The 24841-nt window shown below is 40.3% G+C and overlaps 1 protein-coding gene across 1 annotated transcript in view; it reads left to right on the top strand.

The window, feature by feature from the left end:
* The window catches only part of SAMHD1 (SAM and HD domain containing deoxynucleoside triphosphate triphosphohydrolase 1), a 49101-nt gene extending 26317 nt beyond the window's left edge, over positions 1-22784 (top strand). The window contains exons 7-16 of the mRNA XM_039227153.1: positions 1348-1503; positions 2775-2875; positions 3057-3165; positions 4001-4092; positions 5094-5209; positions 12962-13101; positions 13878-13973; positions 17754-17858; positions 18515-18652; positions 21972-22784. Coding sequence (XP_039083084.1) covers positions 1348-1503; positions 2775-2875; positions 3057-3165; positions 4001-4092; positions 5094-5209; positions 12962-13101; positions 13878-13973; positions 17754-17858; positions 18515-18652; positions 21972-22106 — 1188 coding nt within the window. The 3' untranslated portion in view covers positions 22107-22784. The remainder of the gene's footprint in view (positions 1-1347; positions 1504-2774; positions 2876-3056; positions 3166-4000; positions 4093-5093; positions 5210-12961; positions 13102-13877; positions 13974-17753; positions 17859-18514; positions 18653-21971) is intronic.
* The last annotated feature ends 2057 nt before the right edge of the window (positions 22785-24841 follow it).

Here is a 24841-nt window from a genome sequence, read left to right as displayed (position 1 = left end):
AGCTAACATCATCCTCAAGGGGGAAAAACAGAGCTTTCCCCCTGAGATCAGGAACACGACAGGGATGTCCACTCTCACCACTGTTATTCAACATACTGTTGGAAGTCCTAGCATCAGCCATCAGACAATAAAAGGCATCAGAATTGGTAAAGAAGAAGTCAAACTTTCACTTTTCTCAGACGACATGATACTCTACACAGAAAACCTGACAGACTCCACCAGAAGCCTACTAGAACTGATCCATGAATTCAGCAAAGTTTCAGGGTACAAAATCAACGTACAGAAATCGGTTGCATTTTTATACATCAACAGTAAAGCAACAAAAATAGAAATCAAGAAACTGATCCCATTCTCACTTGCACAAGAAACCATAAAATGCCTAGGAATAAACCTAACCAAAGATATAGGAGATCTGTATGATGAAAACTATAGAAAACTTATGAAGGAAATTGAAGAAGACACACAGAAATGGAAAAACATTCCATGCTCATGGGTTGGAAGAACAAATATAGTTAAAATGTCATTACTACCCAAAGCAATCTACACATTCAGTGCAATCCCAGTCAAAATTGCACCAGCATTCTTCTTGAAACTAGAACAGACTATCCTAAAATTTGTGTGGAACCACAAAAGACCCCAAATAGCCAAAGCAGTATTGAAGAAGAAAACCAAAACGGGAAGCATCACCATCTTGATACACTTTTTAAAAAATAGTTACAGGACCATTCAGGTTTTTGTTTTCATATTGAGTCAGTTTTTGGTAAGACCTGTAATGTTGTCAGTATCTTCAGGGGATCATTTGATGTTTATAATTATGAATGAGTGAGCAGAGACAGACAGATGACTAAAAAGGGGCCAATTTGAGATTCCCCCCTAGATCTTGACTTCAGAACTCTAAAGCACTTTTGTTCTTAACTGGCAAGTTTGCAGTTACTCCTTTTCACCACCAGATGGAAGTGCTAACAGAATTTGTAACTTCAAACGTTCTAAGCCTGATGAAACAATAGAACTGAATTTTATAGTGATACTCATTAAAGCAGGATCCCATCTGTATGACTGGGTAATATTCTTCTGTACTGTACTATACAATATTTCTGTATAGCAAATGATTATATCTCATTAAATATATTTATGAGGTAATGATGAACATGATATGTAAAAACTTTGTTTATAGACAAATTTAACAGGTTTTTATAAATATCTGTAAAATGGCAGCTGGGAACTAGATAATTAAAATGCAATGGAACCTTATCTCTGAATTACCTGGAATCAAGAATAATTTGGATTATCTGGGGTCCCAAATGGACTAGAGTCTATAACAGACCATATTGTGTTGACTTTTCCTAGCATGAACAGGGCTCAGTGGAGATGTTTGAGCACCTAGTTAATTCTAATGGAATCAAAGCTGTCATGGAACATTACGGTCTCATCCCTGAAGAAGATATTTCCTTTATCAAGGAACAAATTACAGGACCACTTGAATCACCAATCAAAGATTCTTTGGTAAGTTTGCGTACAACTTAATTTGAATTGACTATGTTTTCCATCTAGTCTTTCTAGTTTCCTTCAGAGTTGATTTATTTATTTTTTAATCCTTCAAAGCTATTTGAAGAGACATATTTGGCTATTTAGGGGGAATAAAAGATAAAATACATTATATATTTCTACTGATTAATGCAAAAAAAAAAAAAAACCCGTTATCTATGTTTTTCATCTCTTGACTGAGTTCTTTAGAAGTTACCCCCCAAATTAAAATATATACGTAAATGTTTTTTGATGAATATATTTTGATGAATATATATTTAGTATTCTAAATAGAAGCCTGAAGTAACCTTATTTGAAAAATGTAAAAGGTATGTTCTGTTTCTCCATTAAAATTAACATGTTCGGGGCATCTGGCTGGCTCAGTTGGTAGTCTACACGAGTGTTGATCTCGGGATTGTGAGTTCAAACTCCACATTGGGTGCAGAGATTACTTAAAAATAAAGTATTTTTTAATTTAATTTAATTTTAAAAATCTTAATGATTATTTATTTTTGAGAGAGAGAGAGAAGGATAGAGGGTCCACATGGGATGGGCAGAGAGAGAGGGAGACACAGAATCTGAAGCAGGCTCCAGGCTCTGAGCTGTCAGCACAGAGCCCAACACAGGGCTTAGACTCATGAATCACAAGAGCATGACTTGAGCCAAAGTTGATGCTTAACTGACTGAGCCACTCAGGGGCCCCAGATCTTAAATTTTAAAGAAACCTTTAAACCAAGAAAAAAAGAGAGTTTGCTCATTATGGGAAGTGTAATAACAGAGTTAGGATTCTTTCAATGGCATAAGGCTTGGTATTAACAGGATATCACATACCTTAGCATTTTTTCTTCCTTTTTCTACTAGTTTAGGAATTAGGTGGAAGAAGGAAAGAGTGGAACTTTCTAACTTATCTCACATTCCCAGTCAAGTGTCTGTATATAATTTTTATTTTATTTTAATTTAAAAATTTTTATGTTTATTTCTGAGAGAGTGTGTGAGCCAGGAGGAGCAGAAGGAGAGGGAGACACAGAATCCAAACCAGGCTCCAGGCTCTGAGCTGTCAGCACAGAGCCCGATGCAGGGCTTAAACTCATGAACTGTGAGATCATGACCTGAGCCAAAGTTGGACACTCAACTGACTGAGCTACCCAGGCCCCCCTCTGTTTATAGTGTTTAGATTAACACAGTTGCTTTGCTTGTAAATAGATTTCGTCCATATCCTAAAACTTTTGGTGAGTTGTCTTCTCTTCCAGTGGCCATACAAAGGGCGTCCTAAGGAGAAAAGCTTCCTTTACGAGATCGTGGCCAATAAAAGAAATGGCATTGATGTGGACAAATGGGATTATTTTGCCAGGTATGCACTGAACACTTGAGAAAAATTGGTTAAAATCCTCATATCCTTTAAATATATATAAACTTTATTTAAATAAATGAATAAAATAAAAAATAAAATTACTGTATACATTTAGTGTTAATATTTAAGGTACAGTTTTCTTGTTGAAAAATTTCATCTCTCTGCTTTGGAATCTTTCTAGGGACTGCCATCATCTTGGAATCCAAAATAACTTTGATTACCAGCGCTTTATTAAATTTGCCCGTGTTTGTGAAGTAGATAATAGGAAGCGTATTTGTACTAGAGATAAGGTAAGTTAGGTCACAGGAACAACAAAGAAGGTGTAGTTCATAGTTTGAAGTCTAGAAGTAATCATTCAATAATTTGGAAAAATCAGAACTTGGTAAATTGTCAATCTCTTTATGCTTAGCAGTTCTAAGTATCTTAAAGTTCTTTTCACTTCTACTGCTTTGTTAAATAATAACAAAATTACAACAGACATTTATTAAGTAATGTGCTAGGCACTGCTTTTAAGTGCTTTAGGTGAATTAACTCAACCCTCACAGCCCTATGAAATTGATACTATTATTGTCCCACATAATAGGTGAGCAAATTGAAGCAGGGAAGACCTATAATTAATAAATGGCAGAACGGAAGTTTCAGCCTAGAAAGTTTGAGTCAAGTCTCATCTTTAACCACAGTTGGTGATATATGTTAGCGTTTCCTAATAGGTAAAATACTAAATCATTAGCTCTCTGCTAGATTAGAGTCATGTAACTAAAGACTAGTATGGTATTGTACTATATAAAGTCTTTCTTTTGAGAATAAACAATATAAGAAGAATAATGCCTAATCTTCTAGACTTGTTGAGAAGATCAAAAAAATGCATTGAAAATGCCTAAAACAGAACCTGCCACAGACTTAAAACAATAGATTTTGGTTTACTAAAAAGAAAAGTTGCAAACTACCTTGTAGTTTTTTATTGGGCTCAAGGATTTTAATGGGCTCAAGGATTTTAATGAGGTGGTCTTTGTGCATGGTCTTGTCCATCTTCACCATCCCTTTTCCTTGTCCTATGGACTTACCTATTAACAAGGGTAACAGAACCTGAGCCTACATTAATATCTATTTCATGTTTTCCTGCAGGAGGTTGGGAATCTGTATGACATGTTCCACACCCGCACCTCTTTGCACCGCAGAGCTTATCAACACAAAGTTGGCAACATCATTGATACAATGTAAGAAATTCTACTGCTGTATCCGTATAAAATTTCTTAATGAAGCTTTGCTAAAGGATCCATCTTGGGTCAAGTTGAGATTTCTAGGTGAATTCAAGTGAATTTTAAGTGAACAAATCTAAAATGGTTCCCTTAAACACAACAGAAACTAGCAAAAAGTTAGAACTTAATTGGAGGAAGAGGTGGAGAATGGGTAAAGGGGATAGATGAAGAATGGAAGACTTGGCTTCAGCAGGCCATGAAGAGGCGATGTTGGCATGCCTTAGACCTCGCCTCAGGTCGTTGCTTATGTGCCAGATAGAGGTCATCAAGGTGAGAGATAGGACGTGAATAATTGACATTCTGAAGTTAATGACAAGTTAATTTCAAGTATAAAGACTAACGTCTGTCCTTACCCTGTCAATTATTTGTCAAAAATAGTAGCAAATGCTAAAACTAATAGGAATGTCACCTCTTCTCCCTGGCCCAGTGAGAACCATAGCAAAAAAGTTCAGAAGTAGAGTGTAATTAATTCCACGTCTCTAAAATAGTTTTAAATTGACATGAGCAGACTAGTTAGAACACATTCATCTATTTGTATGGTTGTTACTTTGATAAGTTTTTACTTGTTTTTAATTCAGCTAGGTTCAGAGCCTCGTACTGGTCTTCCTAACTTGATTAGATGAAAATTACTTAATTTCTGCATCTGTAAAATTAAGGCTGATTACATCTATCTTGTTGGAAAGATTAAATAAGTAAGATAATGTATCTAAAGCCCTACCATAATGGTGGATCACAATAAACATGGTAGCACACAAATCACCATGCGCTTATTTATGTATTTATGTATGATTAAAACATAGTTGTCTTTTTTCTGTTTTGTAAAAAACATTTGTCTTTAGAACATCATGTCTCAGGGTTTTACTTCTCTAAAGTAGAAAGTTTTCCTTAGCTTTAAGGATGGCATTAAGCAAATATTCAAATTTTCTCATAAGCATAAATTTTTATGAAATGATATTTAGGATTACAGATGCCTTCCTGAAAGCAGATCCCTACATAGAGATTATAGGTGCTGAAGGGAAAAAGTATCACATTTCCACAGCGATTGACGACATGGAAGCCTTCACTAAGCTAACAGGTAAGAGCTAGACAGTAACATAGGAGGGCCATCTCAGATAAAGTGTGAGCTGTGCCTGGATTGCAGATGGGTTATTTTCCAAACATACCAATATATTTAGCTTCTCTAGTGATTATATACTTTTGGATTTGAGTTTTATTTCTGCTTTGTACTAACTATATAGCTTGATAAAATCATTTAACCTCTCTGAACCTTAGTTTCCTCATCTATAAAATGGGACTGTTGACACCCAGCATATAGTTTTGTTATAGTATTTAAATGAGGCATAACACTTGGTATAGAGTACATGGCCCTTAAGTACCAGTATTTATTGTTATTTAACTTAAAATACAGCTGGACTAATACCAGACTAAAAACCTGACTTGCCCTTTTAATGTTATTTTTGTTATAAAACACAGAATAGCAAGAGCATTTTGCCACATTTCAGCACAAACACAACCTGCAGCTTAGGGTGAGAAGGGAGAGGTGAAGGTGTTGCAGTTGGTTCTTTAATGTGGGAAAGTGCTGTCTGAGCAACAAAGCTCAGTAAAGCAAAAGTAGACCACAGAAGTTGGAGTTCTTCGTTGCAGATCATGAAACTGATTCTGTTTAAAAGGAAAGTTAGAAAGCAGTCACATAGCTCGTAGAGAATCAGTGGAAAGGCTGAAGATTTTTTAAATGAGCAAAAGCAGCAGAAGCTGAGTGGGCTGAGGCTAAGATCACTTTGCTCACAAAGTGAGCTAAGATCACTTTGCTCACAAAGTGAGCTAAGATCACTTTGCAGGAGCTTCCTGTGTGTGGTATGACTGGTGTCCCATCCCTGCTAGGTCCTGTCCACAGCACACTGCCAGAATGAGACTCACACCAGTGCCTCTCAGGCGGCCTTTGAGGAACCAATATTCTCCATGTTCAACAACTCACAGATCGATATTTCTGTAAAACAATAAAAATGAATTACAAGGAAAATGAAATGAGATTGGGAAGGACATACATAAGCCCAAATATTTCATACTGAGTTTAGCAGACTTAACATCCATTTCAATAAATATAACCAAAAGAAACAAAAATTTAAATAACAAAAACCGTATATATTATTCTTTAAAAATATGCATGTAGGTAATAGAGTCCCTATTAGACTTACAACTTTTTAGTCATTTTTCAATCAGAAGTAAACCAAAACTTAGAAGTGAAATAGTGATTCCTCATATTAAATATCTTTGTGTACACTCAGAACATTGTGTACAACGATATTTAAGGTTTATAATGTAACAAGTGATTTTCCTACTTGTTAATTAATCTAGATTGGATTGATGACACATTCACTCACAAGAGATATATATGTAAATTGTTTCTGTGTTTTGTTTTGAAAACATCATAGTAGATACTTGTCTACCATTGTTGTGTTGATAGGAATGGAAGAAGAGGTTATATAAGTTTGAGCAAGCTGGGGATACTTTAACTTTTGTTCACAACGAAGCAGATGATGCTGTATTTAAAAAGTCATCTTCAGGGCACCTGGGTGGCTCAGTCAGTTGAGCATCCAACATTGGCTTAGGTCACGATCTCATGGCTCGTAGGTTCATCAGGCCCTGAGCCTGCTTTGGATTCTGTGTCTCCCTCTCTCTCTCTCTCTCTCTCTCTCTCTCTGCCCCTCCCCACTCGCACTCTGTCTCTCTCACTCTCAAAAATAAACCTTAAAAAAATTTTTTTTTTTTAAAGTCGTCTTAAATTGGGTGCCTGGATGGCTCAGGTGGTTAAGCTTCCAACTTTGGCTCTGGTCATGATCTCACAGTTTGTGAGTTTGAGCCCCACATGGGGCTCTGTGCTGACGACTCAGAGCCTGGAGCCTGCTTCACATTCTGCGTCACTCTTTCTCTCTGTCCCTCTCCTGCTCACGCTCTGTCTCTCTCTTTCAAAAATAAACATTTAAAAAAGTCATCTTCAAAAAAAAAAAAACTTCAGTCTTCATCATCAGAAGCCAGTACTAACAAGTTATCCTGTAACATTATATACATTTCAACTTTCTTTTGGTGAAAAGAAATGAATTCAGGATTTTATGCATTTTTGGGTTAACTGACAAACTCTAAAGTATACAATTTAATGTGATCTTTTTTTAAAATATTTATTTATTTTTGAGAGAGAGAGACAGAGTACAAGCAGAAAAGAGGCAAATAAAGAGGGAGACAGAATCCAAAGCAGCAGGCTCTGAGCTGTCAGCACAGAGCCTGCTGCAGAGAATGAACCCATTAACTGCAATATCATGACCTGAGCTGAAGCCAGGTACTCAACTGACTGAGCCTCCTAGCCACTCCTAGTCTTTTTTTTTTTTTTTTTTAAGATTTATTTATTTTTGAGGGGTGGGGGGAAGACAGAGGATCCAAAGTGGGCTCCAGGCTGACAGCAGCGAGCCTGATGTGGAGCTTGAACTCACGAACTGTGAGATCATGACCTGAGCCAAAGCTGGACACTTAATCACTGAGCCACCCAGGCACCCCCTAATGTGGTGTTACCACATGACTATACATAGCTCTCGCTCACCATGAAGATTTTATAATACCCAGACTAGCTTTTACCTGGTTCAGTGAGATGAGTCCACTGATTACACCCTTGGGTATTATATTAATGTCAAAATTCCTAGGCAAAATATTAGTTCACATTTTGATGCTTTATCTGCCAGAGTATGGTAGAACAAGCCTATGGACTTTCCAGCTTTCATCATTTGAGACAGATAATCTTTTTTTTTTTTTTTAATGCTTTATTTATTTCTGAGAGAGAGAGCGAGAGAGCAGGGGAGGGCCAGAGAGAGAGGGAGACACAGAATCCAAAGCAGCCTCCAGGCTCTGAGCTAGCTGTCAGCACAGAGTCCAACACGGGGCTCAAACCCACGAACCATGAGATCATGACCTGAGATGAAGTCAGACACTTAACTGACTGAGCCACCCAGGTGCCCCAAGACAGATAATTTTATCTTTCTTGCAAACTATTCTGAGCAGTCGTATAATCCTTATTGGCCTTAACTACACAACCTGGAAGGAATAGGACCATGTGAGCCTTCCTTACCTTTTTGCTGCTTTTCCAAAAGTCAACTCACTTTATCTAAAAGTCTCCATTTCTTGTTTTTTAATTTTTTCAGTTTTTTTTTATTTTTATTTTTTTATTATTTTTGAGAAAGATAGAGATAGAGCGCAATTAGGGGAGGGGCAAAGAGAAAGAGGGACACACAGAATCTGAAGCAGGCTGAGCTGTCAGCACCGAGCCTGACTCAGGGCTTGAATCCATGAATCATGAGATCATGATCTGAGCCAAAGTCATACACTTAAACCGACTGAGTCACCCAGGCACCCCTAGAATGATAAATTTTTTTTTAATGTTTCATTTAATTCTGAGAGAGAGAGAGAGAGACAGCATGAGCAGGGGAGGGTCAGAAAGAGAGGGAGATACAGAATCTGAAACAGGCTCCAGGCTCTGAGCTAGCTGTCAGCACAGAGTCCCACGTGGGCTCAAACCCACGAACCATGAGATCATGACCTGAGCTGAAGCTGGATGCTTAACCGACTGAGCCACCCAGGCGCCCCTTGAATGTTAAATTTAAAAGGACCTTAGAGATCATCTACTTAAATTCTTCAAATGAGGAAACAGAGGCCAAGTGAGGGAATGCAATTTATCATAATAAATGACAAGCTAAAACTCAAATAAAGACTTATTACTCCCAAGTTGAATGTTGTTTACACTATTTTAGAGTAATATATAGCTATTCAATTTAACATACAAGCAGCGTTCTTTACTTTTGTACATAACTCTTTTCTTAATACAAATATGTGGAACAAACAGCTGTCACACATGGTTGGTGGGAATGCAAATGGTACAGCCATTTTGAAAAAGTTTAACATTTTCATATAAATATATATTTATCCTATATGATCCAGTAATTCTTCTGCCTGCTTACCCAACAGAAATGAAAATGTAAGTCCACCTCAAAGCCTGTACCTTATAGAGTAAGATAATAGGCACAAGAACAATATCAGTAAAATTCTGTAGAGTTCAAAGGAAGGAGGAATTACCTAGTTTGGATGAACTGAGGAAAGTTTCACAGTGAGGTGCCTTTTGAGATGAATCTCAGGGATTAGGGAGGCTTTCAAGAAGTGAGATTCTGTTGGGGGTGGGGGGTGCCTGGGTGGCTCAGTCAGTTGAGCATGTGAATCTTGATTTCAGCTAGGTCACGATCTCATGGTTTGTGGGTTTGCGCCCTACGTCGGGCTCCACACGACGTCAGCACAAAGCCTGCTTGGAATTCTCTGTCTCCCTTTCTCTGCACTTCCCCATCTTGTGCTTGCACTCTCTCTCTCAAAAATAAATAAATAAACATTAAAAGAAAAGAAGAAGAAGTGAGATTTTGGGGCACCTGGCTGGCTCAGTCAGTCGAGTAACCAACTCTTGATCTTGGTGTCATGAGTACAAGCCCCATGTTAGGCATAGAGATTACTTTTAGAAGTAAAATAAAAGTGAGGGATGCTTCGCTGGCTCAGTTGTTAGAGCATGTGACTCTTTTTTTTTTTTTTAATGTTTATATATTTTGAGACAGAGACAGAGCATGAGCAGGGGAAGAGCAGAGAGAGAGGAAGACAGAGGATCTGCATCAGGCTTCAGGCTCTGAGCCATTAGCACAGAGCCCAACGTGGGGCTTAAACTCATGGACCGTGATATCATGACCTGAGCCAAAGTCAGGTCTTTAACCAAACGAGCCACATAGGTGCTCCTAGAGCATGCAACTCTTGATCTTAGGATTGTGAGCTTGAGCCCCATGTTGAGTGTAGCTTACTTAAATAAAATCTTAAATAATAAAAATAAAAAGAAGTGAGATTCTGTTATGGAGGAAGCATTCCATTAATTCACCTAGGAATAAGGTCGATAAAGGCATGGATTAGAAAAGTGTGATCTTATTATGTTAAAGTGCTATTTTTTCAAACTGTGGGTATAATAATATGTAAAGAAATAATGGAAACTGTAGATGGAAAGATGACCTGTAAAAAGCATCACTGAGAGGATTCAGAATGTGTTAATCATAGATTGATTAGGGAGGAATGTGGACACGTAAGTGAGGTGAATGACATAAGGCTGCTAATATTTTATTTTGCCAAGGAAAGCCATTTTTAATAAAATTCATCTTGCAAAATACAGTAATTGATTCAGTTAAGGATTACCAATGAATGTTAAACCATTGGTTGAAAACTTATTGGGATAATCACACAGTCTCAAAATATTACCTTGTAGATTATTTGTTACTTACAAAAGGAAAGATACATTTATAATAGAGAAAGCTGGGATTATTGCTTTAATCAAATGATGGAATTTAACATAACCAATAATGGTAACTTCTCATTGTATTGCTCCTAATGCATTGAACCAGGCATATCCATTATATAGTGTTCTTGACAACGACCTTTAACTTGAATCTAATGGTGAAGAAACAGATGAGTTCAAAATGAGGGACATTGTCCAAAATGAGTGCCTGAACTTTCTAAAATGTCAGTATCATGAAATAAATCAGGGGATTATTCTAGTTCTGGATTAAAGGAGACTAAAGAATGTGACAACTAATGTCAGATATAATGCTTGGTTTCTCTAGCAACAAAAATCCACAAATTGCATTATTTTAACAATTAAGCAAATTCAAATATAGGCTGTTGTTTTAGATATTTTTATATCTGTGTTTAATTTTTTGGCCCCATAGTGGTTATGTAGAAGAATGTTCTTGTTCGTAGAAGATACATGAAGAAGTACTTAGGAGTGAAGCGTCTTGATGTCTGTAATTTTCAAATATTTCATCAAAAATTTGTGTGTGCACACACCAGTCAGAGGGGCTAAAATGAACAAATCAGGAGACTACAGATGCTGGCGAGGTTGTGGAGAAATGGGTACCCTCTTACACTGTTGGTGAGGATGTAAACTGATACAGCTGCTTTCGATAACAGTGTGGAAGTTCCTCAAAAAATTAAAAATAGAACTCCCCTATGACCCAGCAGTAGCACTGCTAGGAATTTATTACCCAAGGGATACAGGAGTGCTGATGCATAGGTGCACATGTACCCCAATGTTCATCACAGCACTTTCAACAATAAGCCAAATCAGGGAAAGAGCCTAAGTGTCCATCAACTGACAAATGGATCAAGAAGATGTGGTTTATCTATACAATGCAATACTACATGGCAATGAGAAAGAATGAAATCTGGCCATTTGTAGCAATGTGGATAGAACTCGAGGGTGTTCTGCTAAGTGAAATAAGTCAGGCAGAGAAGGACAGATACCATATGCTTTCACTCATATGTGGAACAGGAGAAACTTAACAGAGGACCATGGGGGAGGGGAAGGGGAAAAAATAGTTAAGGAGAGGGAGGAAGGCAAACCAAAAGAGACTCTTAAATACTGAGAACAAACTGAGGGTTGATGGGGGTGGGAGGAGAAGGGAAAATGGTGATGAGCATGGAGAAGGGCACTTTTTGGGATGAGCACTGGGTGTCATATGAAAACCAAACTGACAATGAACTATGAAAAAAATTTGTGTGTGCATATATACAAAGTATGCATATGTGGGAAAATGTTAACAGTTGATGGATTTAGGTGAAGGGTATTTTATTTTGAAAATTTTCAAAATAAAAAGCTGGAGGAAAAGGAAAAAAGAATTGCCTTCTAGGGCACTTGACCATCTCGGTTAGTAGAGCATCTAACTCTTCATCTCACAGTCTAAGTTCAAGCCCCGTGTTAGGTGTAGAGATTACTTAAAAATAAAATCTTAGGGTCGCCTGGGTGGCTCAGTCAGCTGAGTGTCTGACTTTTGATTTTGGCTCAGGTCATGATCTCACAGTTCATGGGTTCAAGCCCCAAGTTGGGCTCTGCACTGACAGTGTGGAGCCTGCTTGGGATTCTCGCTCTCTGCCCCTCCCCCGCTCATGGGCTCTCTTGCTTTCTCTCTCAAAATAAACTTGAATGTTTATTTTTGAGAGAGAGAGAGACAGAATGTGAGTGGGGGAGGGACAGAGAAAGAGGGAGACACAGAATCTGAAGTAGCTCTAGGCTCTGAGCTGTCAGCACAGGGTCTGACAAGAGGCTTGGACTCATGAGCTGTGAGATCATGACCTGAGCCAAAGTTGAAGGCTTGATTGACTGAGCCACCCAGGCGCCCCTCAAAATAAACAAACTTTTTTTTTAAATCTTAAAAAATAAAATCTTTAAAAAAAAAAAAAGAACTACTTTCATCATGGAATGGAACTTTTTTTAAAAATGTTTAATTTATTTTTGACATAGAGATAGAGACAGTGTGAGCAGGGGAGGGTCAGAGAGAGAGGGAGACACAGAATCTGAAACAGGCTCCATGCTCCGAGCTATTCCTCAGCACAGAGCTCGATGCAGGGTTTGAACCCATGAACCGTGAGATCATGACCTGAGCAAAAGTCGGACGCTTAACCGACTGAGCCACCCAGGTGCCCCTGGAACTTTAAAAAACTTTTTATTATGAAATTTACAAAATTCCATGTTTTGACATTAATTTGACAACAAATTAATACACCCCTATTTACTCATCATCCAGCCTTAAGCCATCTCTATCTACCCTCTCCCATTCACTAGGTTATCTTGAAGCAAATCTAAGACATTGAATGTTATACTGTGCTTACATTTGTAAGTGTCCACTTGAAATCGTTTCAGAAGTACAGCAGTATATGAGTCTTTAAATCTTTTTTTCATCTTAATATAACTGAAATGTTATCAAATTGGCAGATAACATTTTCCTGGAGATTTTGTATTCTTCTGATCCCAAACTGGAGGCAGCGCGAGAGATTTTAAAAAAAATTGAATACCGTAATCTGTACAAGTTTGTGGGTGAGACTAAACCAAAGGGAACAACAAAGATCAAAAAGGTGAGTTATCAATAGCGAAAGGTCTCTCTCTTCCAAGAGGGAACTCTCCAAGAGGAAGCCATTAACCTATCATGATATCATGACTCTATTCTAAGCCCTCTACGTTCATTTTTACTTAATCTTCTCATCAGTAACGTGTTCTTTGGTCCTGTAGATGAAGGAACTGAGGCTTGGGAGAGATTAAACAACTTGCCTACATAGGCAGTTAGTGAGCCAGGATTTGAACCGAAGTCTGACTTAGCCTAAACCTTTACTCTCTCGTCCCAGAAATGAGAGAGGGAGCCCCAAATTTTGGCTAGATCTAAAGGCAGGAAAATGAATGAGGCCTCAAAATAAGGTATCTGCATGAGCTTCACTGAGACGCTAAGGACCTGCTATTTACTAATTTCTTCTTTCACATTATATCAGCTTCTCCCAGATGGTGCATGCCAGATAACTGTATCTCTTTTCATCCCCTGCTTATGGAAGTTTTCTCTGTTTGCCAGAAAGCCAGTAACATGAGCCACACTGATTACCACACCCTGCCTCATGACACTTTTCTCTTATTTTACTAATAAGTCAATGCCACATTTTTTAAATGTGAAAATATTGTCATGAGACTCACTCTATTGTGATGTGTTTGAAGGATGGCATAAGCCAGAAGCTCTGTGTTTGTTGGGAGTATCTCTACCCACTCTTCCTAGTAAAGTGCCATTTTTAGAGAGGGAACCTTTTGTGGCACAAACACTAATGATGAAAACCTGGGGTTCTAATGTGAAGAGTCTTGTCTATTCTAGGAAAACTATAAAAACCTTTCAAAAGCTCTTGCCGATGCTAAACCTGAGGACATCTTTATAGAAACTGAACTGAAGGCTGAAGATTTCATAGTGGATGTAAGTAGTTAGCCCAGTAATGTACTAAGTAAAGACTTTTTTTTTTTAGTAAAGCTTCCCTATGTCCATTATAAAAGCAGCACATGTTCATTAAAGAAAGTTTGGAAAGGAGCGCTTGGATGGCTCAGTTGGTTAAGCATCCCGACTTTGTCTCAGGTCATGATCTTGCAGGTCATGGGTTCGAGCCCTAAGTCAGACTCTGTGCTGACAGCTTGGAGCTTGGAGCCTGCTTTGAATTCTGTGTCGCTCTCTCTCTCTGCCACTCCCCTGCTCATGCTCTTGTCTCTGTTTTTAAATAAACATTAAAAAATTTTTTAAAAAATGGGAACTCCAACTATTATAGTATTGCTCTTCTGGAAGAATATCTGTTTTGTCAGTCTGCTTTAAGGTGGAATTCTAGTGGTACATTTTGGAGAAAATAGGGATTGCCTTTTATTCCTTTATTCCTTTTTAGTCTAAAGCCAGGGAAAAAATATCAAAGAGCTAGTGGCATTTCTGACAGTTGCTGAAAATTTGATTAGTATTTATGCCTTACCATGATGTAAAAATGTCAAGGCTACATTGAATCCCTTCCCGAATGAAACAACACCCAGAAGAGAAGCCTACGATAGCACCAGCCTTGGGACCGTCGGGAGAGCTGAGCAACTGCTCCCTCCCAGGTGAAGGGAGGCAGAACACTGCAGCTCTCAAAGCTGGTAGAGCTCACTCAATGGGGGGGGTGGGGGGCACAGCCACTACTGCAGACCCCTGGTCTCATTTCTGGACCATAGCTGAATCTCAGATGTCTACCTTTCTCTCCCAGGGTACTGGCAGTATAGCTATCCAACTTCATGTACCGTTTTTTTTATTTGTTTGTTTGTTTGTTTTCTTTGGTAACCACTCACAGGATAGGCTCCTCTGTATAATCATCATCATCACATTACTCCATATTTTCCCTCTTATTTCCAGACCCTCCTCTTCTCCCAGTCCTGACCACGGAACCCTTCCACTCCATAATTAACAAACTTCCCTGTATCCTCAGCCTCTTTGTTGGCTCTCCTTGGCCGTGTTGCATCCTGGCTGTTCCCTGAGACCCTGATGCCCCTGCAGCCCTTTCAGGAAAAGTGCATTCCTCAGGGTCAGGAGACCTTCCCATTCATCAGTCCTGTTGTTCTCTAGAACCACTTCACAACCCTGTGCAAGATCCCTGTTCCTCTGAGACTGGCAGCTCTCAACCTGCTGTCTTCTTAGTTGAAGATATTGGCATAGTTTAAAGCCTTTCTTCCTAGTGATCCGTGGAGACTTCACAGTCCCCATGGCCAGCCGATTCCGATTAATCTCTTCATCCTTATCCTCGGTGACCTTATCCACTCCATCTCGGCCAGCACTCAGCAGACTACACTCTGAACCTCACCTCTAAAAATTGCTAATGGAAGCATCCTGTCTCCATCCTCAACCCCCCTTCTTCCTTATCTGTTCCTTGCTCATCAAGACCTCCAATTCCTTGTCTCCTTGCTTTCTTCTAGTTTGTCAATGACCTGCTATCTTACTTCTCTCCCAATCTTAGATTCTGTGATGGATTCAGCTATTTTCTGTAGTTACCCTCAACTTCCTTGACTTTCTTTTCATCTACCCAGCAAAACGCTGAATGGCAGTTCATAGTCACCAACCTTGTCTGGGCCTTCTGGACTGTCTGGCAGGGTGAGTGCAATCCTCCCTGTCTTCATAATGACTATTTCAAACCATCTCCACTCCAGACCTCCAGCCCTGTTTTCTGCTCACAACTGTATTCAGTTTCTGTGACTACTCTCACTTTGGCCCTTATTTCAGAGATAAAATACAGGCCATTAGACAGGAACTCTCTCAACCTACACCACCAAATAAGCCTCTGCAGCAGTGTTTGGCCTTCCCTCTGGTACAGTGGGGCAATGTCTCTCATCTTATCAAAAGCTAAGGGGAAGCTTTCTACTTGTGTTCCAGACAGGGCTGTCTGATGGAACTTTCTGTCGCTGGAAATGTTCTATAACCATGCTGTCCATTTTGGCAGCCACCAGCCACAGGTTCAGCACTTGAAACATGGCTGCCTCAACTAAGTAACTACATTTTTTATTATATTTAATGTTGATGACTTTAAAATTAAAAAGCCACCTATGACTAGTGACTACCATATTGGGCAATACAGCCATAGAGCCATTCGTCTTAGCACTTCTGTGGAGCCTTATGATATCCATTCTCTCCTCTCTCTCTCTGACTTTCCCATCAGCAGTTAAACAGACTTTTATCTCAAGAAGACAACAAACAGAGGTGCCTCAGTCAGTTGAGCATCCAATTCTTGATTTTAGCCCAGGTCATGATCTTGTGGTTTGTGGGATCAAGCCTCACACTGGGCTCTGCACTGAGCCTGCTTGGGATTCTCTGTCTCTCTGTCTCTCTCTCTCTCTCTCTCTCTCTCTCTCTCTGTGCCCCTCCCCCACTTGTATGCACCTACATGCTCTCTCAAATAATAAATAAACTTAAAAAAAAAGAAAGAAAACAAACATCATACCTTCACCCCTCTCCTTTAGGGTCAAACTCATTGAAAAGTACCCCCCTTTTATCTTTACTGGGTACCATATTCTTCTCTCTTGCATCTTTTTAACAGTCAAGCTTATAAGAGTTGTCTTCTCTTTTTTTTTTTAACTTTTTAACATTTATTTATTATTTTTGAAAGAGAAAGAGAGGAGTGGGGAGGGGCAGGAAGGGAGAGGGGAGACAGAATCTGAAGCAGGCTTCAGGCTCCGAGCTGTCAGGACAGAGCCTGACTCGGGGCTCAAACTCATGAACCGTGAGGTCATGACCTGAGCCGAAGTCACCCGTTTAACCTACTGAGCCACCCAGGTGCCTGCCCTGTCTTCTCTTTTTTACTTCTCATTTACTCCTAAACAGTTTGTGTCACCATCGCCACACTAGAACTACTCTTCCAGGATCACCAGTGACTTCAGTGCTACTTGACCCAGTTGGCCATTTCAGTCCTGTCTGCCTCAGAGCTTTTTCTTCTGCCTGAAATTTTGTTTTTGTTTTTGTTTTCCTACCTAGACCTGGTCCATTCCTGCTGACTTTCCCAGGAACCACTCCTAGTCATTCCCCCAGAGCCCCAGACTACAAGGCTCTCTTGTAACAAAGTTTCACAGCACCCTTTGCTTTTCCTTGGTAGCTCTTGTAGCAAATATAGTTTGATAATTACTTTAAAAATTTTTTTTAATGTTTATTTATTTTTGAGAGAGAGAGACACAGAGCTGGAGAGGCTGAGGGGAAGAAAGAGGGGGAGACACAGAATCTGAAGCAGGCTTCAGGCTCTCAGCTGTCAGCGCAGAGCCTGACTCCAGGCTCAAACCCACGAACTGTGAGATCATGACATGGGCCTAAGTTGGATGCTTAACCAACGGAGCCACCCAGGCGCCCCAATAATTACTTTTATAATCACTTGTTCAGCCTCAGTCTAGACCTCATGGTGCTATGGACGTTGGGATTGTATCAAGTTTCCTTAAATCTGTAGTACCACAGTGGCCTTCACATAGTAGGTATAGACTTTATACCCTACTCGTGTTGAAAGCACAGATATCTCCCCCACCCCACCCAGGTTTCAAAACCACATCCTGATGGTACATGTACCAGGGCTCTTTTTATTCTACCCTGAGCTACTTTATCAGTGCTCTTACTTCTGAAGCTCCAGAGAGCTCTGTTCCACTGTTTGTGATGCTCCTACAACCCTAAATTCAATTCTGTTATGGGAGTGGTCACTAATTTATTCCTTTTATTAAGGTTATCAACATGGATTATGGAATGGAAGACCAGAATCCTATTGATCATGTTCGCTTCTATTGTAAGAGTGACCTCAGCAAAGCAGTCATGATTACTAAAGATCAGGTAAGTACTTGGGCACAGTAACTACTGTAGTGGCATTTGGCAATTGTATGATAAATCTGCGCCTTACATGCAAATTAGGTCCTAAAGTCAACGTGTATAGCTAAAAAAAAAAAGTATTATTTTTACAATTAAAGTGTATCTGATTTTTGTGTAAATCATCTTAACAGCCAATTTTTCCTGTTTAGTGGCTCAGTTATAAATGTGATGGGAGAGAAGGGCTGTATTACGGTTGACGTCATGTAAGCTGGATGTGCTTATTTGCATATCTCCTAATGAGAGTCTGGTCTATGCATAATTACATAATACAAACTTTTTGTAGTCTTACTAATATAAAATTGTGGGTCATTTTGCAATATAACAACTACCTTGAATTCTTTTCTTTGGATGACAATTAGGATAAAACAGCAAAACAATGTGGTGTTTTTAATATAACATGAAAAATAGAGCTTAAGTTGAGGTACCTGGCTTGCTCCATCATCAGAGTGTGACTCTTGATCTTGGGGTCATGACTTCAAGCCCCATTTTGGGTGCAAAGTTGACTTAACATCTTTAAAAAAAAAAAAAAGAAAGAAAAAAAGAATGGAGCTTAGGAACAGCTGACCTCTTTTCAATGTGTCAATTCAAGATGACAGTGAAATCTTTTCTTCTTCGAAAAGGTTTCAGAGCTTTTGCCAGAGAGGTTTGCCGAGCAGCTAATCCGCGTATACTGCAAGAAGACTGATTCAAAGAGCTTGTTTGCTGCAAAGCAGTACTTTGTTCATTGGTGCTTAATCAATGACTTCACCAAGCCACAGGTGGGTGGTCTGTTGTCCACATGCTTTGCACAAGTTTCTATTTTTAATGAATAACCAAAAGAAATCTTTCCTTTCCTCTGAAAAGTTCTCATTTAAATGGTAGTCATTTAGGGGTGCCTGGGTGGCTCAGTTGGTAGAGCGTGAATTCAAGCTGGTCAGTTGGTCATTTTGATCATGGGTTCAAGCCCCACATTGGGTGTAGAAATTAAAATTTATTAAAAATAAAATTTTTAGGGGCAGCTGGCTGGCTCAGTCAGTTGAGCATCCAACTCTTGATTTTGGCTCACATCATGATCTCAGGTTCATGGGTTTGAGTCCAACGTCAGGGTCTGCACTGATATAGCACAGAGCCTGCTTGGGATTCTCTGTCTCCCTCTCTCTTTGCCCACCCTCTCGCACACTCACTCTCTCTCTCTCTCTCTCTCAAATAAATAAACATTTTAAATAATTAATTTTAAATATCTTTAGGTTTGCCTGAGTGGCTCAGTCAGTTAAGTGTCCAACTCTTGGTTTCGGCTCAGGTCATGGTCTCACATTTTGTGAGTTTGAGCCCTGTGTTGGGCTCTGTGCTGACCCCATAGAGCCTGCTTGGGATTCTCTCTCTCCATCTCTCTGCCTCTCCCCAGCTCGATCTCTATCCCTCTCTCTCTTTCTCAAAAATAAATAAATAAACATTAAGGAAGAAAACTCTAGGGGCGCCTGGGTGGCTCAGTTGGCTAAGCATCCGACTTCAACTCAGGTCATGATCTCATGATTTGTGATTTCGAGCCCCATGTCAGGCTCTGTGCTGACAGCTTAGTGCCTGGAGCCTGCTTTGGATTCTGTGTCTCCATCCCTCCTTGCCCCTCTCCCACATGTTCTCTCTCTCTCTTTCAAAAATAAATAAAACATTAAAAATTTTTAAAAAAGGAAGAAAACTCTAGCAGCAGACAGATTGGAACTAGGAGAGACTAGAATTAAAGAGACAAAAGGCTAATGAAGTTCAGCCATGTGGCGATAACTACTTTAAAACTATATACATTCACTCATTGAATGAGGATTTTTGCTAGGTCCTATGTTAGGTAGCAGAGATGGAACAGTTCTAAAGACATAGTTCCCACAGATCACACGCTGTTAACAGACGGCACAGGTAAATAACAATTACAGCAATGTGGTAAGTACTTTGGGGGTGGGGCACAGTGTGTACAGAGTCTTAAAGGAGCCAAAAGAAGGATTTAAGCCACAGTTGGTTCGGAAAAGATTATTTTAAGAAGGATTTAGAAGTTGAGACCTGAAGGATGGATGAGAAGGAGTCAGCTGGGTAAAGAGGGTGTAGCGGGGAGGCCAGAGGATGAGCAACAACATAGTGCAGTCAGGGGAGGGGTCCAGGGGACCCCTTGTAGGCCAAGAACAATGGAGGCCATTAGAGTGTCTTAAGCACAAGAGTGACACTCAAGTTTGTATTAATAAAATTCACTAGAGTTGAAATTAGAATGAGTAGAAATAAGGATGCTTGGTAGAAAAAGAGATGAATTTGAAGGCAAATAATGTTGACTTTGAGCTATGAGATCTTCCAGATAGGAGTGTCATGGCAATTGAATGGCTGCTTTTAGTAGCTCTATTAAGTCAGATCCAGAGTAGTTTGACAGGAGAAATTTAATAGCGGGACAAGATACAAAAGTTTTGGCAGAGCCAAATGAGCAGAGGATAGTGAGCCAACATCAGGAAGCTGCTACCACCTTAGGCGTGGAGGTGGGAGTCCAGAAGCTAGAGCCACAGAAGAGTCATGGCCACTGCTGCCAGTGCCAGAAGGGTTCAGGGCAGTGATACCCTGGCTTCTCTGTCCTCCTCCCTTCCAGTCTTCCACTTGTGCCCCCCCTTGGGCCAAACCGAGCTGAAAGCCAGTAGGCAGGGGACCTGGGAAACATAGTTTATAAGAGCAGTTCCTGTTGGGGTGGCTCAGTCTGCTAAGCCTCCGACTTCAGCTCATGTCATGAGCTTGTGGTTTGTGAGTCAAGCCCCGCATCAGGCTCTGTGCTGACAGCTCGTTCTCTCTCTGGCACTCCCCCACTCATGCTCTTTCTCTCTCTCAAAAATAAATAAACATTTAAAAAAACAAAAGCACCTCCTGTTATACAGATTAGAGCAGCGGAAAGGTGAAAAGTGGACCTGAGGGCACATGTGCAAATGAAGAGTACAATATTCAACACAGACATTATACTCCTAGTGCAGTAAAGGCTCTCAGAGACCCTGTACTCTCATACAACCTAAGAGAATCTATGAACAAGGTCACGAACAGTTTAGGATAGTCCGGTCTTAGAGGAGGGCCTTCTTACACTCATTTCTTTCAAGTCATAGTATCATTTCACTTTGAGGTCATTCCTCATTTTGGCTAGAATCTATGCTGATGGGCCAAAGTTGTACCTTTGCAGGAAAAAGTTCAAGTTCTGCACATATAAATTGCCCTTACCCTCCCCCTTTTTTAGGGTTTAAAACCTAGGGTTTTGTTTAACATTTATTCGTTTTCAGTTATTCATTTTCAAGAGAGACAGAGCATGAGTGGGGGAGGGGCAGAGAGGGAAGGAGACACAGAATCCGAAGCAGGCTCCAGGCTCTGAGCTGTCAGCACAGAGCCCGACACAGGGCTCAACTCACAGACTGAGCTGAGCTGAGCTGAATACCCTTCGGCGCCCCTCTCCTTCCCCTTTCTGCCCTCTTGTAGACCAGGACCATCTACTGCAGAGGGGATGAGGCAAGAGGGGAGCAGGGACCCAGTGAAGTCCCTCTTTCCTGGAAAAACAGAGTTTATGTTTTGTGAAAGTGTATGAAGAGAGAAGGTTATAGAACTGGGCAGTGTGTTGCTTCTGGTCATCTTTGAAAAGAATAAGCCTGGTAGCTTTTGCTACAAAGACTCTTTTTAAAAAAAATTTTTTTAATGTTTTATTTATTTTTGAGAGAGAGATAGAGATAGTGTTAACAGGGGAGGATCAGAGAGAGAGGGAGACACAGAATCCGAAGACAGGCTCCAGGCTCTGAGCTGTCAGCACAGAGCCCAACATGGGGCTCAATCCCATGAACCTTAAGATCATGCCCTGAGCCAAAGTCGGACACTTAAGGGATTGAGCCACCCAGGCGCCCCACCAGAGGCTCTTACCTGCTTAGGACTGTGGTATTTGTAATTGGACCCAAGCACGGGGCACATATGTAATTTGGGGTTTCCCAAGAGTGTATGCGTCTAGAAACAATCTATCTGCAAGGCAAGGATATGTGCACCTGAGGGTTTCCTCGAAAATTATGAAAATTGGATTTTATTTGTTCCTGGTTTTTCTTTCCTTGACAGGATGGTGATGTTGTGGCCCCACTTATAACACCTCGAAAACTGGAGTGGAAGAATACGGATTCAGCCCAGAGCCCAGCTCACCTCCAAAAAGTATCCAAATTGAAAGCCCGGCTTTTTACAGATGACTCTGTGTGAATGTTTGCAACCAGTTGTTTACGTAAAGTCCTCCTCCCCATCTCCCAACAGTATTAACTAATTTAGGGAATTCAGTCATGAACTCTACAGATTTGTGACGACTAGTGTTTTTTACATTTTGAATGTATACCCATGCTGAAGCTAAGTAGTTTTTATCTGAAGAAACAAAAATGAGGCAACTCTTGCTCTACATGCTATGTAGAGCCTATTTTAACATTAGCTAAAGCCTTTCTCCTTTATAGTCTATTTTCATAGAATAATTAGTTTTTTTTATGTACTCTGAACTCTGACATAATGATTGTTTTGTTTTTTTTTAACAAAAGTTTGGAAATGAGATAAGGTGCACATTGAAGTTTGAAGTTGGGATTGTCATAAACAGCCATAGTTAAGAACAAAACATAAAATCCTAGCCTCTTGAGGAGGTACCCATCACCTCAAATTTGAGGAAAATTCTTAAGTGATCTAAATATTAGTGAAAGACCTTCCCTCACCCTTTTAACCAGGTTGGACTAAACAGCAGGAGATGAGGGCGACAAGTGAGCTCCACCTCTTGGGTGAGAGTTCTGATTAATTATTTTAAAATATCTGAGGACTCTGGCCCCCTCTGAAGTGGGACATAAGATTGCCTCTCAGGAGACCTCTACCCCCAGTGGCAGAGGGATTCCCCAAACCAGGCTGTTCTCTGGGTCAGTTGCAGCCCCAGACCTGGGTAGTTTCTTCATCTTGATTACTCACTACCCATGTCCCAAGGGTTTTTTCACAGTCACTGCTCAGCCTGAAGAAGGCTCCCCTCCGGACTTCTCTCTGAATTTCTCTCGTAGGTGGATCAAAGGTTGTCACAGAAGCCTTTCTTAGGGCTACTCAGAGCTGGGACTTTGTTTTTGCTTCAGGGTGCATTTTATGAGTTTCAGAGCAAAGGCTGAGCTGCTTGAGATGAGATGAGTTATTATCCCTAGAATTCCAGGTTCCCCTTTGTAGCCCAGGACACCCCACGCTTGTTCTTTACCTCCTGTGGTGGTGTAGGCACCACTGTGGTTGACCAATTCTGTGCCGAGGGCACTCACCTCCACCTCCATATACACACTATTGCCAGTTCTGCAGAAATTCACCAGGAACAAAATTTGGAGTTAGAGCCATAGCTGGTGGTAGCCAGAGGGTCCTGTAGATGCAGGGCACTGGGGAATGGGAGTCGTAAGTCCTTAACATCTTGTGCTATGACACTCCCTTACAAAAGCCTGGGCTGGGATTGGGGAGCCAGCCCTGGCTCTGGGCAAGAACAAGTGAGAGGAAAGGAAGAACTCAGACCATAGGCCAGTGCCTGATCCGCAGTCTTTGAGAGCTGGTACCTTCTGCTATATAACCAGCTTCTGTTCTGTTGACCCTAGGGTGAAAAGTATTAGGAATGCCTGCCATTCTGTATTACCACCACCACCTTCTTCCCCCGCCCCGTGCGCCTCCCCAGCAGATGATCAAGAGTTGACCCTCATTCATAGGAGAAAAATTAAAACCATTCCCCACTCCACCATAGTGCTGTGTAGGTGAGTTATGTGGACATGTGGGTTCCTAGAAGCACAAGTGAAATCAGCCCTTGTACTGGGTCACATCTGTTTTGGCCAAGGTACCTCTAAAACATTGAGTAGGGGAGAACTATAGGGCTCAGACTTAGTGTATCCAGATCCAAGTTCAAGAATGTAATGTTTTTCTGCTAAGATTGCTTTATTTCTGGAACACTTACCTTTAAATCATTGTGGTTTACTCCAGAATGTTTTAGTTTCAATATTGTATCATTTTGCTGAGAAATAACTTGAATCCATTTTGTTTGCATCCTTTACATATACTCAGCTGCACTTTATGCTCTTTGCAACTGTTTTAATTATCAGAACCATGTGTCATTTACAAGGTTAAATTTTTCTTAAGAAACATTATGTGGAAACTAATTTGACAATAAACTATTTGTAAAAAAAAATTTTTTTTTCTTAAGAAATGCCTTCACTATTTGTTTAAAAACAGATTTTAACAACTTAACCTTTAGAGTTACTGAACTTTTGTCACCTTGAGAATGTAAGAACTGCAAGTTTAAGTGACTGGTTACTTCATTTGGATAAGGGAAACAGCTGCAATAAAGCTTCATGAATGTATCTCCATCTGGAAATGAAAGGTGTTTTCCTTAATGACATTCTCTCACACTTGTGTGCCCAATTTGGACCCTTTTGTACAAAGGAAATATGTCTAGGAATCTACCCAAATGTTTCTACTATGTCAGCACTATGCTGGGTTTGCAAGAGAGGGGATGATACTTAACAGGCCTTCATTCATTTGGTTTTCTGGCAGGAGGAAGGAATATAGATGTTTCTTCTTTTTTTTATCTTTATTTATTTTTCAGAGAGACAGAGTGTGAGCGGGGGAGGGGCAGAGAGAGAGAGGAAGACACAGAATCTGAAGCAGGTTCCAGGCTCTGAGCTGTCAGCACGGAGCCTGACGCGGGGCTCAAGCCCACAAACCGTGAGATCATGACCTGAGCTGAAGTTGGACACTGAACTGACTGAGCCACCCAGGCGCCCCTGGAGGTTTCTTCATTTGATGAGCTCTTGTGACGGGAAACACATCCTTCCTCCTCTTTCACCTGCACTAGGTTCCCATCTACAGAGATTCGACTTCTTTATCCAAATAGACATATTGTTCATTTGCTGCTTTCATATCTTCCTCATGAAATTAGAGATTTGCAAGCACCTAGC

Source organism: Hyaena hyaena, unplaced genomic scaffold, assembly GCF_003009895.1.
Source record: "Hyaena hyaena isolate Hyena2069 unplaced genomic scaffold, ASM300989v1 scaffold_25, whole genome shotgun sequence".
Lineage (NCBI taxonomy): Eukaryota > Metazoa > Chordata > Mammalia > Carnivora > Hyaenidae > Hyaena > Hyaena hyaena.
This window is presented reverse-complemented; position numbering and strand designations above follow the sequence as displayed.